Genomic DNA, 17308 nt, shown 5'->3' on the forward strand with positions numbered 1-17308 from the left:
GGGTTCTTCCACTCTGTGATGACTGACCAGGTGAGAAGACAGCTGGAGAGACTCCACCAAGGCAAAGCTGCAGGACCTGATGTCATCACGCTGCACGCCACTGACTTCCAGTACAACTCGGGGTCACGCCATCTGCAGAAGTTCTCTGATGACTCTTCAGTGGTCGGGTGTATTAAGGATGGACAGGAGGAGGAGTACAGGGTAGTAGTGGATGACTTTGTTGAGCGGGCCGGTAGAAATCACCTGCTTCTGAACGTGACCAAGACCAGAGAGATGGTGGTGGACTTCAGGAGGAAAACGATGGCTCCACAACCGCTGAGAGTTCTGGGAGAGGATATGGACATGGTGGAGGAGGATGTGGACATGGAGAAGGATGTGGACATGGTGGAGGAGGATATGGACATGGAGGAGGAGGATGTGGACATGGTGGATGAGTACAGGTTCTTAAGTGTCTCCATCGAAAACAGGCTGAACTGGAAGGCCAACATCAACGCTGTGTACAAGAACGGGATGAGTCAACTCTTTTTCTTGAGGAAACTTCGATCCTTTTATGTGTGCAGCAAGATGTTGGAGATGTTCTACCAGTCTGTTGGACCAGTGCTCTGAGATGTTGGAGATGTTCTACCAGTCTGTTGGACCAGTGCTCTGAGATGTTGGAGATGTTCTACCAGTCTGTTGGACCAGTGCTCTGAGATGTTGGAGATGTTCTACCAGTCTGTTGGACCAGTGCTCTGTACTTCTCCATAGTCTGCTGGGGGAGCAGCATTGGAGCCGGAGACACCAACTGATTTACTAAACTGGTGAGGAAGGCCGGCTCCATCTTTGGCTGCAAACAGGACTATCCGGAACAGGTGGTGAAGAGGAGGACACTGAAGAAATGATTGTCCATATTGGATAACCCGGACCACCCTCTCCATCACCTACTGCAGGGACAGCGGAGCACGTTCTCCAACAGACTGCTTCAGCTCCGCTGATTCAGGAGAACATTCAGGAGAGCATTCCTGCCAACTGCAATAAGACTGTACAATAAATCACACCTGGCCAGATCCTCCTCAAATTGAATCAACATTAATAACCCTTGCACCGCTTTCACTTTATATACTTTATACTCACTTACTTTGCATTTTTATTCATTTACTTTATTATTTTCTTTTATTTAAATGAATATGTCCTGCTCTGCTATTTTATTTCATTTTATTTTATTGTTTTGTATACATTGTAACCTTGTATGCTGCTGCTACAGAGAAATGTCCCCCTGGGGATGAATAAAGTATCTATTTATCTATCTATCTATAACTACGCAACTGTAACGTTTTATGACTGCATCTTGCCATCGCTTTGACAAAATCTGTCCACAGACAAACATAAACATAAACACCTGGCAGAACAGTCTGAATCTCCTCTTTGGTAGCTCCCGCTACAACAGGTGTGTCGCCATGACGATTCACACACAGGCTCACAAAGTAAAAACGATAACAGGCTGATGAGAAATACAAATCAGAAAATGACATGGCTGCGACGTGAACAACACTCCACATAATAATAATGACAATGCTGATGATCAATTTGCCAGAAAGTGACAGAGCACACGATCAGGATGCTATTTAATCGCTCACATTCCTACTGGAACGTATTCACACTAAAGGCCTCACGCTGGCTGACCTGATTTGGACTCTTTATTCTGTGACAAAAGGCAACAAGAAAAAACGTGCCATAAAACTACTGTTCAAGCATACGGCTGAAGTGGATGTTATTGAAAAGGATACATTACAAGGTTGACCTCGGGTCAGGGCTCATTCCTTCGCTGAGGACAAGCTAACACCAGAGTGGATGGAAACAGCTGTCTGCATGGTCTCTTTTTTTTCTGCCTGCACTTGAGCACCACCTCAGTTAGCCTGCATCCTCTTTGAGAGCACGCCCATTACCAGAACACGAGCAGTCCTCTTCACTTACTCCAGGAATGTTACGATGCAATGCAGGCCTCTCTGCAGCTATGCACTGCAGGAGATACTATCTACATGTAGTATGTGTGCGGCGGGGTCATGATTTACTCAATAATAAGACTCGGGTCAAGTCGTGTTTGCGCGATAGCCCACCAAAGGAAGCACATTGAGTGAGTGGGTAACATAGTAAAAGTATGTTTTTTCACATAGCCCTTTTGTGAGCAAACATCATAAACTGCTTCGCAATACTGTAAATAATTTAGATGTTACACATATGAAAACAAGTGCATTTCGTTAAGAGAATCAGGAGAGACAGAGGGTTGTGTACTTATCTAATTATTATATACAGCCTCCGTGGCATAAATAGAAACCTTAAGGTTGTCCTGCACTGAGCTGCAGAAAACTGTTCTTCCGTATGAAATATATAAATGGATATCATCTGCACAGCCGTGAGTATGCAAACAGTGCCCAAGGGTGTAGGTAGGATGTAAACTGAAAGGGGCCCAAAAGCCAGCACTAAGGGACACTCAAGAGAAGGGCTATTTAGTTTCCTCTGCAATTGTTTATTTTAGTTTCTACTGATTGACACACACACACACTCTGACATATCTTCGCTCAAGGTTCATTTTATTTTTTTATGATATTGTGTCTAACCTAACATGTTATTTTTGAATGTTAGTGGTTGAGTTTGGGAAATTCCCCCCAAATAATCCTTTGTTATACTTCTTCCAGTCTAAAAAAAAAAAAGTAGCTCCAACTCAGCAGATGTGATGTCTGCCGTCTTCCGCCAAGACTCACTTGAGCATAAACAACAACAAAACATGCCAACACCATTACTGTTCATCATAGTATTTGGCTTGCAAAGCCTAAAGGTTAATTAATATTTGGGGAGCTAAGAGACAAACAGATGGGAGGGGAATATCACAATTCATCATTAAAAAAAATCTTTCCAAAGCAGCCTTTGTCCCAGCGGTCCACAGCTAGTCCACCATAGTCCACCATTATTGGTGTGTATTTATACATTGTGTTCGCCTAGAATTCAAACATTTGAATACGTTCATATATGTTCAGATGTACGTTATCATGAAATGCAATGATTAACACACATGCATGGCATCCACAAGCAGCCATGGTGACTGACACTAACCCATCTTGCTCCGAGGGACGTGTGCCTTTTTTTCCAGGACGCCGTCTGACAGGATGACCGACCCCAGCGCGGTGCCCAATCAGTCGTGATGGAAAAACAAAAACAAGCTGCAGGCTGCATACTGATGTTTATATTATGAACTTTTTGGATTATCATGGGAGCTCGCTGTATCTAAGCGCCGCTCTCCTGCCGCACATATCGCCATTTTACGTAACTTTGCTCTTGCTTGGTTTCCTAGTGTGTGTGTGTGTGTGTGTGTGTGTGCAATTACAATCTGAACTGTAATTATTTTATATTTTTCATCGTTAAAAATATGTGTCTTTTAAATTACGTCAGAGTTTGATTAGTGATTTCTATTTAAAAGCAGAAGTATTTATGCTGTCTATTTTTTAAATATTTATGAAGCATGCAGACCTGATAAATTGACCTGATAATGACTAGGAGGAGCTCTTCCACCCTCATTTATCCACTTCCTCCTTGCCATCAGAAAAGGAGGAAGCGTCCCAGCCACTGGACGCTGGTGCCTGGTCTGCAACACACCATAATCCACCACAGATTTAATGAGCTTAATGTGCACTCCCAGGCCTCTGAGCTTAAAGGCATGTGCACTGCATGCACTGTGCTGCTGTGTGTGTGTGTGTGTGTGTGTGTGTGTGCTCTCTGCACATAAAAGAAATCCGACACACATGAGGTGTGTCTTCCTGCTGTGATTGGTCATAACCTTCTGACCACATCCCCTTTCAGTACAGTAGCGCCTCTATGCATTGTGGCAGTTCTCTGAAAAACGCGTAATCTTGTGAAATATTTCAGAATGCCATTGTGCACACAGACGCTGTGGTTTAATCATTATCGTTAGACTCACAGTACGTGTCTGTGACCATCTGGTGCCAAAGTGACTGCGCAAACAAGCCATATGTCGCCGTGCGGCCTAAAGTCTTTACGGGAAAGTCGATGCAGACCGGAGCCTCGCAGTGGTGCCGAGGCTTCCAAGAATAGGGAGAGATTTCAGAGCTTGATTGGGGATAAACTGTGATTTAGTCCTCAGACCCACGGTCCACTCTTTCTGGAGTAAATGACCACAGCACGGGCACTGCCACGCAAACCAGCGTCACAACATGGCTGCCCCTTTTTCCACATGCGATCGAGCATTTAAAAAAACAAAAAACGTCTAAATGTACCACAGCTAATATATGATTATTTCATTAAGTGAAACCCTACTGATTTAAGATAAGATTCATGGCAATATTATCTTCCAGTATGGTCAGAATTAGAAGAAGAAAAAAGCAGACAATTGTGAATTGTATTGTAGCCGTGGGAAAAACATCTGACGAGGTTATAGTCCACGCCGTGCAGGCTAAAGAAAACTTAAGCCGTGCATTATACAGAAGTCTCAATCTGATTTATGTTGTGGAACTCTGAGAATTGTTTGAAAGGGATTACTGCAATAACGCCCAGCCTTCACACACAACTCCGACTGTAAGGGATGACGAGTTTGCTATTGCTTGGATATTTATTTCAGATCATCTTATTTGTTTATTCTGCATTTTGGCTGTGGCCGTGAGGATATCCTTCTGTATCAAAAGGACTGTTACAGACTCAAAGATCTGATCCATACGTGGACACATAAGTCATACTGGCATGACGCGTTTCGTCACACCTTAGTCGTTGGCATCGTCGTCATCAACTGGTGAATTGTCGTATCTCCCGGCTACTCCGCTGGAAATACTCCTCTTCAACCACACTTGCTTCTGATTTGGCTCCATCGTGGCTGCAGCTGTGGAAAAGTGAAGCGCTCGACATTTAAGACTCACTCCCGAGATGCAGAACTCCTTCTCACTGAAGTTATCGCTGTAGCACATGCAAACGGAAAGATTGTATCTATGTTTCCACTAAACACCGATCTCCTGTTACTGCCATGTTGTGACAGCTGATACTGTCCTGACATTTAGCATTTATACTTCATCAAAATGAGAAAAGTTGAATGTTTTTTCCAATGTTCCAATCTTTTAGAACACAGAGTTCTCTCCTACGTGGCTGATGAGATTCAATGATGGCAACACAACCAGGGAGCAGTGTGTGGTGGGTGATTAATACTGGGTCAGGTTCTATCCCCACCCCAATATATTTATTATAAATATCCCCAGAAGGTCTGCAAATTGGAAGATAGGCCATAACTGTTTAATGAGGTTGCTTCAGTTGAGCAATATTTATCACACCATAGCGAGGGGATTTTGTCTTTGAATAGTGCAATATATGCAATACCTTACATTGTGATACATGTCATAATTGAAATTTCTTTACAAGTAAACCCCAATTACATTGCATGTGTGCATGTGACATGTGTATATGTATGTGTGTATGTATGTATGTATATATGGGTCTAAACATGTTCTTCCTAATGAGCTGAGGTTCTACCCAGAACCATTTGCTTCTGAGGATCCTTTATTCGAAGAAAAGGATTTTTCAAGAGTTCCTTGTAAGACGAAGGGTTCCATTAAGAACCCTTTTTGAATGAAAGAGTTATTCAAGGATTGTTGTTAAAGGAGAACTGCAACAATACGGCCCACATACCCCCCGAAAACTGGTTGTGAAATATGTTGAGAGTGGACTCTACTATTCAGAGTTCTAGATGAAACCATTGGAACATGAAATGGCTGTCATTCGACTCCCCTGAGTGGGTTCTTATTACCACCTGTAGAACGTGGAAAGATTCTGGATGGAGTGTTGACTAAAAGAACCTTTCACAGATGGTTTAACCATTCCTCTTGGGTTCTGGGTAGAACCCACTGAAAGAGTTCCAGGTGGAACATAAATCCAAAGTGTTTTTTTTTTACCAGGAACCAAAAAGGGTTCCAAGAACTCTGTATGGTTCTAGTTACCCTCTTTATTTCTTTTTCAGGCTCTTGTCACAGACATCATCCGATAACTGTTGATCCAGTTATGTCTTCCATTCTGCCTTCACGCAGTTGGACATTGTTACTCATCGATTACTCTTATCAGACCCAGCGTCATGTTTAACTACAGTTCTTTCAAAGTGGCACAAGAGACTTGTGTTCAGCACTCCTAAGCGCTCTCTATAAAGATTGATTGCGTTCACTGAGCCGTGGCAACGCATGTTGTTTTTGAAAACTATGCATTCCAAAACTCTTTCATTACTGTTTTCCATTTTTTTTATTGCTTGCCCACAACTAATCCGATACACTTGCAAGGCGAGCGAAAAAAGGAGCACAGAGTAATTTAGAGTTTAATGAAATAGCTGCTTCCAGGTTCTTGTAACGCTGTGGAACCTGCAGGGTTTCACTTCAGGGTTTAGTCGCAGTATCCCTCCGTCCCCTCGGGTGCTGAGCAGGAAATGGAGGGATGGATCTGTGGAAGCGCTGATTAAGACCTGCTGTTACCATGGGCCATGTTATCTTAGACCCGGAGCTTAGAGACGATCAAACAAGGTTTTATGGGGTTCCAGTGACAATAAAACTGAACATGAAATTTAGTTGCTGTCTATGACTCACCAGCACCCACTAAAAGTTATGGTACTACTGTACTGTGAGGATTATTGTTATGTGACCATGAAAGATTTTTTATTTATTTGGGTTATTAAAATACAATATGGTGGCAAAAATGCAACATGAAGAATGTATAACCGGCGAAGCAAGAAACTAGAAAATACGATTAGTTGGTTATAAAACCCTGTAGCCTTTCGGCATTGTAATAAAACAATCATCTGTATGATATATCATAGTTAATGGTGAAATTGGCTGCTGTTCAAACAAGATAAATAATACTTCATTCAATCATCTGCTGTGCAACATTGTTCTCCATGTCAGGATTATGATATGTGCTATAAACTGTGGAGAATGCACATGATAATCCTTAATCTTCTTAACGAACTTCTGTTGCTTAATTAATAAAGACTCCATTCAACAGAGCAGCACAAAGGCATGTTTTCATTCTCACATTGTGAAAGTGCTTTCCAAAAGGATAATCAAGTCTACTTCCTTACAAATATTTCCTCATATCCTCATCAGAATATAAAAGTCCCCATTTATTCTTCCTCTGGGATTTCAAACGTGACGATTCATGTTTCTTTCATTCTAAACCTTTAGGACATCAACAGAAATGTGTCTGTATTTCTGTTCTCCAAGGGATGACATTTAGTTTATTGCAAGAATGCAAACTGTCTGAGCGATAATCCTTCGAACTCATCCTTTTACTCAAATTGGCCCTCATGGATCATATTTCATATCTCACCAGAACCTGAAACAACACAAACCCACTTTTACGATCCCTGGTGTTGTTTTAATGCAGGCCTGTTTCCAGTCTGAGCACCTGCTCACGGTTAGGCATTAACTTATTAGATTATGGGTTAAAGCATAGGTTTGCAATTCTGGAAGTCTGTCTGAAACCAATAGGCGGCGGGCACTCAAAGGAACATTGTCCCAGGATTTGCTTAATGGATGCATTCCCTCTATTCTGATCCTTTTATAGTGCACTTTCAATGTAAGTGATGGGAGACCAAATCCACAGCCCTTGTGTGCAACTACAAGTGAATATGAGGCTTCAGCAGGCTTTCCTTGCTAAGCACGGGTTAGGTGTTAGATGAAAGTTGTCTAACTTGTATGCGTGAATGTATTTGTACACAAATCAAGGGTGAAGACTTTGTCCCCCTTCACTTACATTGAAATTGACTCGCGGTTTGATTTTTTAAGGGAACTCCTCAGTAAGGAAAAGCAGAATGGTTTGGCTACAGCAAGCAAAACACGCTTCACATGGGCATGTGACTATTGTTTTAAGATTGTTTTTATCCATCCTTTAATTAAGGTTTATGAGGGTTAGGATGAGGTTGGGTTCAGGGGGGGATTCTAAATATAGGACAAAACAAAATCACTCAAACAACCCCCACGCGACGTGAATACTTGTGTTTACCTACTAACCGATTTTCTAATAATAATAATACATCGCTCAATAAACTCGTGTGAACTAGTGAACTAACGTGTGCACGTGTGTGCGTTCCTCTCGGTCTCCCTCGCGCCCCGCCCCCCTGCACCCCCGTCCAATCAGAACAGAGAACAGCCATCCCGGGGGCCGCGCGAGCGTACGCAGCAGAAGTGCGGTGGGGGGAGGGTCACGTGTGTACACACCGTAGGGCTCCGCAGCACTTCCAGCCGTAGTAAAGTCTGCAGCGGACAGCCCCCTTTTCAGAAACGAGCTTCGTCGAAAAGTTCAGAGATGAAGTCGGTCTGTACCGAGACGCAGTAAAAGCGCTTCTTTCTTGCTGGGTTTCAGGCGTTTGAGAGCGCGAGGAGAGCCCCCCGGGGGCGTGAAGTTTTAGGATGCGTGTTTGTTGAAATGAAACGACCTAGACATGCCAGTGGAAATGCTAACGTTACGTGCAGACCCGATGCCACCGTAGGTTTGTCCAAGAGCCAAATCCATACGATTCTGGTGAGTTTTACTCTTCTTCTTTTTGTCTTTCTTCTTCTTCTTCTTTCTTTTTTTTTTTAATCATCTGGACCCAATAATGAAAACGGGTGTTGCCTTTGAGTTCCACCTTGCAGTGGGAGAAACGTGCGTTTTCACAGCCCTGCACACGCGAGTAAACAAGACATCTGAGCCCAACAGGAGCTGGTAGAATATAATGGGGAAGCCGTGACAGCTATACGCACGCTTTGATCCGCGCAGTCAAGTGTGATGGAGGCACGCAACAACAAACGTGAACCGCGGAAGGTTTTTTCTTCTTTTTTTTTTTCCTTCTTCTTTTTCTGTGCGCAGTTCTGCTCGAGTTTATGTTTTGGAAAGCATCACCTTGAAGATGTTTCTCACGCGATCAGCTTTCTTTAGTGCTGAGGGGGCGAAAATAAAGTTGTTCAGTTTATTCAGAGTCTCCTTCACTGCTCTTTGCATTCATATGGGCCTATATCTTGTTGATGTGACATCTGTCATTGGAGCTAATGGGATGTCACGTGGGTCTGCTAAATTAATCATATGTACTACTAATATATGGCCTTAGACGGCAGGCCATCAATGAGTAATTAGGCTACTATTTTTCTGTGTGTGTGTGTGTGTGTGTGTGTGTGTGTGTGTGTGTGTGTGTGTGTGTGTGTGTGTGTGTGTGTGTGTGTGTGTGTGTGTGTGTGTGTGTGTGTGTGTGTGTGTGTGTGTGTGTGTGTGTGTGTGTGTGTGTGTGTGTGTGTGTGTGTGTGTGTGTGTGTGTGTGTGTGTGTGTGTGTGTGTGCGTGTGCGTGTGTGTGTGTTTAGCTTTGTGAAGTTGAATCAGCATTAACATTTAAGGACATACATGCACAGCTTGAGGAGTGATGCCAATGTTGGTTTCATTCTTCTTTATTATTCTCCTCTACACATGGATATGTTCTCCTAGTTTGTGTTTTTTTAATTTTTTTGCGAGGCTTGACATCTTTGTTTTGATTAATGACCACAAGACTTTTTATCAGCTTTTGAAGCCACTATTTAATAACAGATATATCCCCCCCCCCCCCCCCCCCCCACAGACTATTTAGGTCCCACTAATTATGGAAAGCATCTGGCGGCTGAGTGACGGCTACTTTCCTGCCAAATGAGTTCTGCTGGAATAATTCACACAGCACGCCAAATTAAATTCTTCTTGAGATTTTAGGCTTTGCACTTGTTGTTGTCAACTTCATCCATGTGACATGGGCATGTGTGCCATGGCTTAGTGGCAGTAAGCCTTCTTTGTGCCGACCAGTGAACTCTGACTTTGTTGATGTTTGTCACAGTTCAAGATGTTTCAGAAAAAGACGCTGGACGCCGTCTTGACTGTCCGTGACCCGGCGCTCGAACAGAGTCTCTACCGCTAGAACTTGAACATGCGGCAATGATGTTTTTCCCAAACAATCATCAACATTTTGGACCTTTTTTAGTTGTGTGATTAACCCCTCAAGGAAATAAGTTTGTCAAGGAATCCAGTCATTGTCCGGGGTTCCCTGTTCCAGCGCTGGGACCGATGATGCTTTTTGGGAAAGATATTCTGAATTATATTAAACCCTCTGCAGAACTGGAGTTGATGAAAAGTATTTTATCACCTCCTGCGAGCGTAGTCGTTTTAATTAGCAAAATGTTATGCAGCATTAGCATGCACCTGAAGTCAAATGATTCATTAATGCTCTCCGTTGATGGGCAGCTTTCCAAGATTATAAGGCAGCTGAGAGACGCACAAGAGCCAGACAAGATTTAGGGACTTTCTTAAAAGTATTTACATCTTTATAGCCTCTCACACTAATAGTAGCGTAGTACTTCTGTGGACTGTACACTATTAACTGCTGCTAGGCAGCTTTGTGCATCAAATGTCATTGTGTTGTACTTCACCTTTGACACGTTCTGCCCGGTCACTCGATGTGTAGAATGTGAGTCATAGAACCGTATTGTCTTTCTTTAGTATTTCCGCCGCAGCCAATTAGTGTGACATCACTCTGTGCTTTCTGAGAAGAGCCTGTACATTCCAGTAAGGATATATGAGGGGTGTGGGCCGAGTATGTCACACTGCTCCCATCGGCCCTGTGAGATCTGGCTTCAGAATGCTAAGACGTCGAAGCACATGGGCGTCACTCTTACAAGCTCATGTTTGGTGGGGCTGAAGCACGGCCTCCCCCTCCCCTCTGTGAATATTTGACTTAACCACTTTTGACATGGAGTGGGGCGAAAGGTTCAGACGGGGCTTAACCAAGTCCACGGCTGCGGTCAAAGTCATCAAGAGGAGCTCTCACAAGAGCTTAGGCTATTCTTACTTGGCCGTGTAATTGTACGTATGGCACCTTTTACGGTGAGCAGGAAGCCACCTTTCTCCTGGTTTTATTCACACACGCTCGCATGCAGACTTCAATAACTACTTTGCATACTTAGAATATAGTGCCTGTTGTTTTGCGTATATATGTTAACAGCATATCTTTTGACCTCCACCCCCAACAACATCACTTCCAAGTTGTAGTTTTGGCAGAACCGGACATTGAATTCAAATTGAAGCGCCGCTTATTCCACTGAACTCAAACAGAGATGGCTCACACGGTTTGACTAGGAGTAGACCTCTTTTTTCTTTCACCTCGCCTTGCCCCCTTTGTCCCCTCAGCAGAGTGGAAAAACGAGAGCTTTCATTATCTCGGGCTGCTGGTAAAAATGCGCGGCGCTAAAGTGCAATGAAAGTAGAGGTCGCCCTGTGGGAATTGATGCAGACGGTGCAAAAGCTAGCAGTGGTTGTTCAAACTCAATACAGGGACTTGCACTTGCACTAATATTGTAGTTACTGGCATTTTCTCACTATATTTTGCAGAGTGGTTTTGGCCTATTTTCAAAAAGAGTGAACAGGTGTTGAACAACATATGTGTGTACATGCTCTCAAGTTTCTGTCACTTGCAGTAGGTAAACGTAGGAAATTCCGAGGTTTCAGTTCCCACTATTTATTTACCTTCAGTCCAGCACCCTTAAAAAAAATTTTTAAAAAATACCATGGTTTCAGTTTTCACCTCTCGGTTGTGATCGTCACGGTCTTTCATCCAATACTGTGCAAAGGCCGTCTAAAGCGCAACAGGAAACAAAGTTTGTGGAAGGAAACTGACGCCAGTGCAACTCAAACCCCTTTATTGCAGTGAATTAGGAACCCTGCGGCTCTCAGAAGCCGTCGCCAAAGTGCTAATGAAAGGGTGGCTAACACGTCTGGACACAGCAGGTGCTAATGAGTGAGGACATCCAGCCTCAATGGACTGCGTTCCCTTTAATAATCACCGACTTCTTATGTCATTATCTCCTAAAATGATCAGAGGGTTGTTGAAGGAGTCGGGAGCTCCAGTCTCCGAACCCATTGAGTGAAACGCACATAATCCATGTGAGAGGACCGTAGCTAATGATGCACTTTAGTCAGGTTCAGTAAATGAGTCACCGAGCTGCTTCTGTTGGAGAGCCGTGTTTACAAGAGGTCTGACCCGGGCTCAGAGTCACTCTCCACTTTCTTCCTCCTGATCCTGGTCCAGTCCAGCTCTGAGCTCCAGCGTCCGCTACAGTCTCATTACAGCCATTTGGAGCGGTGTGGAGGAGGGACTGAGCCCTCGTGTGTGCATGTGCGTCTGTGTCTGAGGCTGAAGGCCAAAACGGGCCCTCTGTAGTGGAGTTACGTAAGAGAACACAAGACTGCTTCCCCTTTCCTGGCATCGTTACTCATCGTCCTGAAAACAGTGGGTTTTTTTACATTTATTTGTTGATTTGCTCTTCAGAGGATCGTTGCAACATGTGAACAAATAACTGCCAAATTATCACAGAGGAAATATAATACAGTGAACTAGGATGACTTTCACTGCAATCCTGCCATAGCCCTAGTGATTTTCCACTTCCTTGACCAATTAATGATTGAATAATTTATTCAAAATGTCATGCGTTAATAATGCAAGACGGCGTTGCATAAAGCTTTTTTTCCCAAACTTGCAGCCCCCTCCCCGTGCACACGGTCATTTGCCCTCGCCCTGAACTCCGACCCCGCGACTCGATCCTCTCTGACCCTTCTCCAGAGCATGCTTCACATTTCACTCTTTATAAATAGACCCATCACCACCTTCTCAGCCCCCCGCCCCCCATGTGCTTTTACTCAGAAGTAGTCGGGCAAGAAACCTGTTCTTCTGTATCAGGGAAAAGCACGGGGGCTAGCTCCGCCCCTCCATGTGAGAGAAAGGAAACGCTCGCTCTGAGGTGTGAGGAGAAACGGTGCACTTTGAGACAACATATTGTTCGGCGTTTGTATTCAGCCAGTCGGATGCAGTGAAGTGAACTTTAACGGCGTTAGCCGGGGCATAATAGCTGCACCGTGGCCGGCGTGTTTTTGTGTTGCGGCCTCGTTTGCTCCTCCAGTCGGCAAAACGGAGAGGGTTGAATATTGCTCAATGTGCTTTTTTTCTTTTTTTTTGTGACTTCCTCAAAATTACAGGGACCAAGTGTGTAGGACTTCGTTAAGCAGAAATGGAATATAATATTCATGACTGTTTTCATTCGCGTACAATCGCCTGAAACTAAGAATCTCGGCGTTCTCGTGAGCTGAGCTTCATGTCTACAGAGAGCTGGTCCATCACTGGGTAGTTGATAAATGATGAGCTTTCTGATCTGTTCTGCCACTAACTCCTCTCTCTCTCTCTCTCTCTCTCTCTGCCTGCAGTCGACCCACTGAGAGACTTGGCCTGTGTCGGAGCCCAGCGATGTGGCTCTGCATGGTTTACAATGAGACGGACACCAGCGTGGACTTCCAGCTCTGCCAGGACTTTGGCCTCATCCTGTCGGTCTTCTCCCTCATCTACCTCCTGGTGTGCTTCCCGCTGGGGCTGTGCTACAATGTGCTGCTGGTCGTGGTCAACCTCTCCAACAAGGTGTCGATGACCATGCCGGATGTTTACTTCGTCAACATGGCCATCGCGGGCCTCGTGCTCAACCTGGTGGCCCCCGTGGAGCTGCTGAGCTCCACCTTCACCCGCTGGCACGCGTGGGAGTACAACAACGAGGTGTACATCACCCTGCTCATCCTCTTCAACATCTCCTCTCTGGTCATCATGTATTCCACCACGCTGCTCAGTCTGGACTACTATATCGAGCGGGCGCTGCCGCGCACGTACATGTCCAGTGTGTATAACACCAAGCACGTGTGTGGGTTCATCTGGGGTGGCGCGGTGCTCACCAGCTTCTCCTCGCTGCTCTTCTACGTGTGCAACCACATTTCCACGAAGATGGTGGAGTGCTCCAAAATGCAGAACAAGGAGGCAGCGGACGCCATCATGATGTTCATCGGCTACGTGGTTCCAGCTGTGGCTGTTCTTTACGCCTTCGTGCTCATTCTGCGCATTAGGAAGGAGTCTACGCCTCTGGACCAGGACTCGGCTCGCCTGGACCCTTCCATCCACAGACTGCTGCTCGCCTCGGTCTGTGTACAGTTTGTGCTGTGGACCCCGTACTACATGACCCTGTTGGTGCACACTGTCGCCGGTGCCCCAGGGTACATCAGCAACGCACATTACTTACCGACATATTACTTCCTGAGATGCGTGTCCAAGCTGCTGGCTTTCTCCAGCAGCTTCGCGATGCCGCTCATGTATCGGCAGATGAACAAGAACTTCTCCAACAAGCTTCAGCGGCTGCTCAGGAGGCTGCACTGCAGAGACCAGTCCTGCTCTCATGAACGCTCAACAGTGCAGCAAGTGGTGACGTGAGATCCCCCCCCCACACACACACACACACACACTTTGAGTTACCGATGCCCCTCCCGCTCCTCCCTTCCCCGCCTCTTGGCGTAGCCGGCACTTATCTCCCCACTACGGAGCCAGCATCTGACTGAGCTCCCTCGCTGCTCTGGACTGTGTTAGGAGCGACGTAGCTAACTGTGGAATTTCCTCTCACCTTTCAGGACTTGATCTGATCTATCCAAGTTCCACATGGAGAGGACAAACAAAGCAAAAACCACTAAGTGCTGTTATTTCTTTTGTGACCGAGTGAAGCTTTCCACTACGACATGTGAGCGTCCAGTAGTTTGCGGCCGGTAGTTTGGCACAATCAGCTGATAACGACCCTGCGCTTCACACAGACACTCAAACATCTTGTTAGCAGGGGACTCTCAAGCACTATACCATCGCCGTGTGTGCAGCTCCCCTGATACGGGTGTGTTGTGGATACTCAGCTGACAGTGTGCAGGTCTGGCCGACACATGACCGCCAAAGATTCACCGTCGAGTCACGATATGCTACTCGATATGCTTTTAAGCTCCAACGAGAATGATTAATAGATGATGCATGCTGCGCTCTCCTGTCACACAAGCCGAAACCAGCTGGCTACGAACTTTTAATAGTCAAGTGAAGTTGTGTTGTTTTAAGAATGAACCCTGCATTGATGGATGGTGGCCAGTGACCACCACAGCTAATCCTCTTGCATTGCATGTGTCAACGTTACGTTTTGCGCCGCCAGTAAACATCCGCGCTAAAGGCCTTGATCTCTTGGAACGAGAAGACCAGGGGCTCGAGCGTGATTCCTCGTCATCAGAGTAAATAATCTTCACATTTTAAAAAGGCAGAGTACAATATGAATGGTCTCTTCATTTCAAAGGTTATTTTCTTTCTCCCAGTTCGACCCTGAAGCTAGACGTGCTGTAGGTACTGGTTCTCACTTCCCTTTTTATAAATAGGGTTGTGAGGTTGAGACGGGCATAAAGAGATTATTCTCATGACGAGTAGCGCACAGTAGATTAACGTACATCATGAAGTCACACCGTACAACGTGAAATGCTCCTTTTACAGCTCGTGTTCAGGCTTCAGACATAACCGGTATACCTCTTGTGATCTCTGCTGAAATCACATCGCCAGCCATAAGCAGCTCGAATCAACTCATTGATTTGAGCTGATAGCTCCAGCCCCCCCCCCCCCTATATGAGCTCTGCAGTGCTCCACGGGGTCAGTACAGTCCCACAGTGTCACCGAGAGGGCCCTGAGGAGGTGGCGTGCGCATTCCCTGAATTGTTTGAGTCGTTGGAAGCTTTCGTCCAGTGGAAATATGAGACCTGACTATCACTATCAAAACCTTCACATATTATTAACGACTCGCATGTGGAGCACCTGCAGACGGCCTCATATTTAACGCTGCCCAGATCCAGTGAGCTAATCTGCTCTTTTTATGGTAAAGCGGCTTTGCTTTCTTGCCTGCCACTTAGTAACAGACGAGTGGTGATGAAGCCCGGTTACAAAATGAAATGTGTATATATATCGAAAACTTGCTTTTGCATGAATGTCGTTGCATCCCTGCATTTGTTTTATTTGTTTTATTTGTTTTGCTTTCTGAATTAGAGGGCCCGTTTTTTTTTAATCATCCTGTGAATAGAAACACCAGCGGGGGATGGGGCTTTCATCACACTGTTATATTGACAGACAACAATTAATGAAGGGCACTTGTGTTTGTGGACACTTTTTTTTTTAATTTACACTTTTAACTTAACAACAAAGCTAAAATTCTTGGGCTATAAATTGTGCTTGGCTTTCTTTCACTGTAATATTGAACTATTCGATGTGTAACAACCAAGATGTGATGCTTTAGATACATATGTGAAGTTATTAAGATTATGACATATCACATATGCTGTTATTTTCTTAAACATCTTGTGATGTCTGAAACGCTGTTCTTCAACATTTACATTTTTTGCTGCATAGCCCCGCCCTCGTGTGTATCTGCATTCAATCAGTTAGAAGTACTGTTTATTTTCAACTGAGTCTGTGTGTTTACATTATGTGCTGCCCCCTTTTTAAAAAAAATTTTTTTTAAAAGAAACCCTCAAAAACACATGTCCATATCGTGACAGTTAATCATTATTTGAACCCAGTTCAAAGTCCCGAAGCGTACGATTCATTTGGGGTTGGAAGGCAAACAGTAGTGCACACGTCAAGTGACGCGTGGTTCGAATCCAAGCTCGACAGTCTGAAGGACATTGAAGCAGCTTTTGTGAAGACGGTGTCCATTTTATTTAACGTTAGAGATTGCAGTTACCAAAACACTTGTATTTAATCAACAATGACACTTGATTTATTTGCGAGTATAATTGAGAGTTTCGCAGATTTCTCATTCTTTGACACTTTGAACGTGTGGTCAATCTGGAAAGAACTGATATTTAATGTACTTCCTTTCATTTTGTGAAGAGGCCTCTGACTAGAAGGCACTCAACAAAACTCCAAACTTCTTTTAATGTGATCATTAAATCATTTTTCTTTAAGTTTGCTGGATTGACGTTTTGTCTTATATCTGAAATTGCATCAGACTACAAAAAAAAAAAATGAATGGCAGAAATAAAAAAAAACCTCAACATGTTGCTGCAGCGCCACCTGTAGGCCAAATGCATCACCTTTTGCAAGAGGGCTTTGGGAGTTGATGTGTGCGTGTGTCATCTAAATGTGGTTGCAATTACACAAGAAGGCCTCACTTTTAGCACTAAAATGAACATTTGATTTCCTTGTAATGTTCTTTTTCAAAATTTCCCTTCAATCCAATCGTTTTATGAATATCCTGCCAAGAGACGGGAACTTGTTCCTTGGCAGAGAGAATAATTAGCAATCACAACTGATGGACTGACCGCACGAGGCAAACAACAAATAAAGCTGCGTTAAATTGGGCTCGAAGTCTCGGCAGCCTCGTGTTACCGCTCGGCTCTTGAGTTTGGTTTATTATTTCAGAGCGGCAGTGATCTCAT

At 44.5% G+C, this 17308-nt stretch overlaps 1 protein-coding gene across 3 annotated transcripts; it reads left to right on the top strand.

The window, feature by feature from the left end:
• Positions 1–8210: 8210 nt before the first annotated feature.
• On the top strand, positions 8211–16834 carry gpr146 (G protein-coupled receptor 146). Of its 3 annotated transcripts, none has more exons than XM_034539649.1 (2): positions 8211–8532; positions 13256–16834. In XM_034539649.1, exon 2 carries the CDS (start codon positions 13296–13298, stop codon positions 14295–14297), a length of 1002 nt encoding a protein of 333 aa, XP_034395540.1. In that variant the 5' UTR covers positions 8211–8532; positions 13256–13295; the 3' UTR covers positions 14298–16834. The 3 variants fall into 3 exon arrangements, with proteins under 3 accessions (XP_034395540.1, XP_034395542.1, XP_034395541.1); XM_034539651.1 differs by lacking the exon at positions 8211–8532 and adding an exon at positions 12772–12988; XM_034539650.1 differs by lacking the exon at positions 8211–8532 and adding an exon at positions 12999–13132.
• The last annotated feature ends 474 nt before the right edge of the window (positions 16835–17308 follow it).

The sequence above is a fragment of the Cyclopterus lumpus genome, chromosome 8 (assembly GCF_009769545.1).
Source record: "Cyclopterus lumpus isolate fCycLum1 chromosome 8, fCycLum1.pri, whole genome shotgun sequence".
NCBI lineage: Eukaryota > Metazoa > Chordata > Actinopteri > Perciformes > Cyclopteridae > Cyclopterus > Cyclopterus lumpus.

Coding starts and splice junctions, on each gene's coding strand:
- gpr146 (XM_034539649.1), top strand. CDS start 13,296: ATGTGGCTCTGCATGGTTTACAATGAGACGGACACCAGCGTGGACTTC.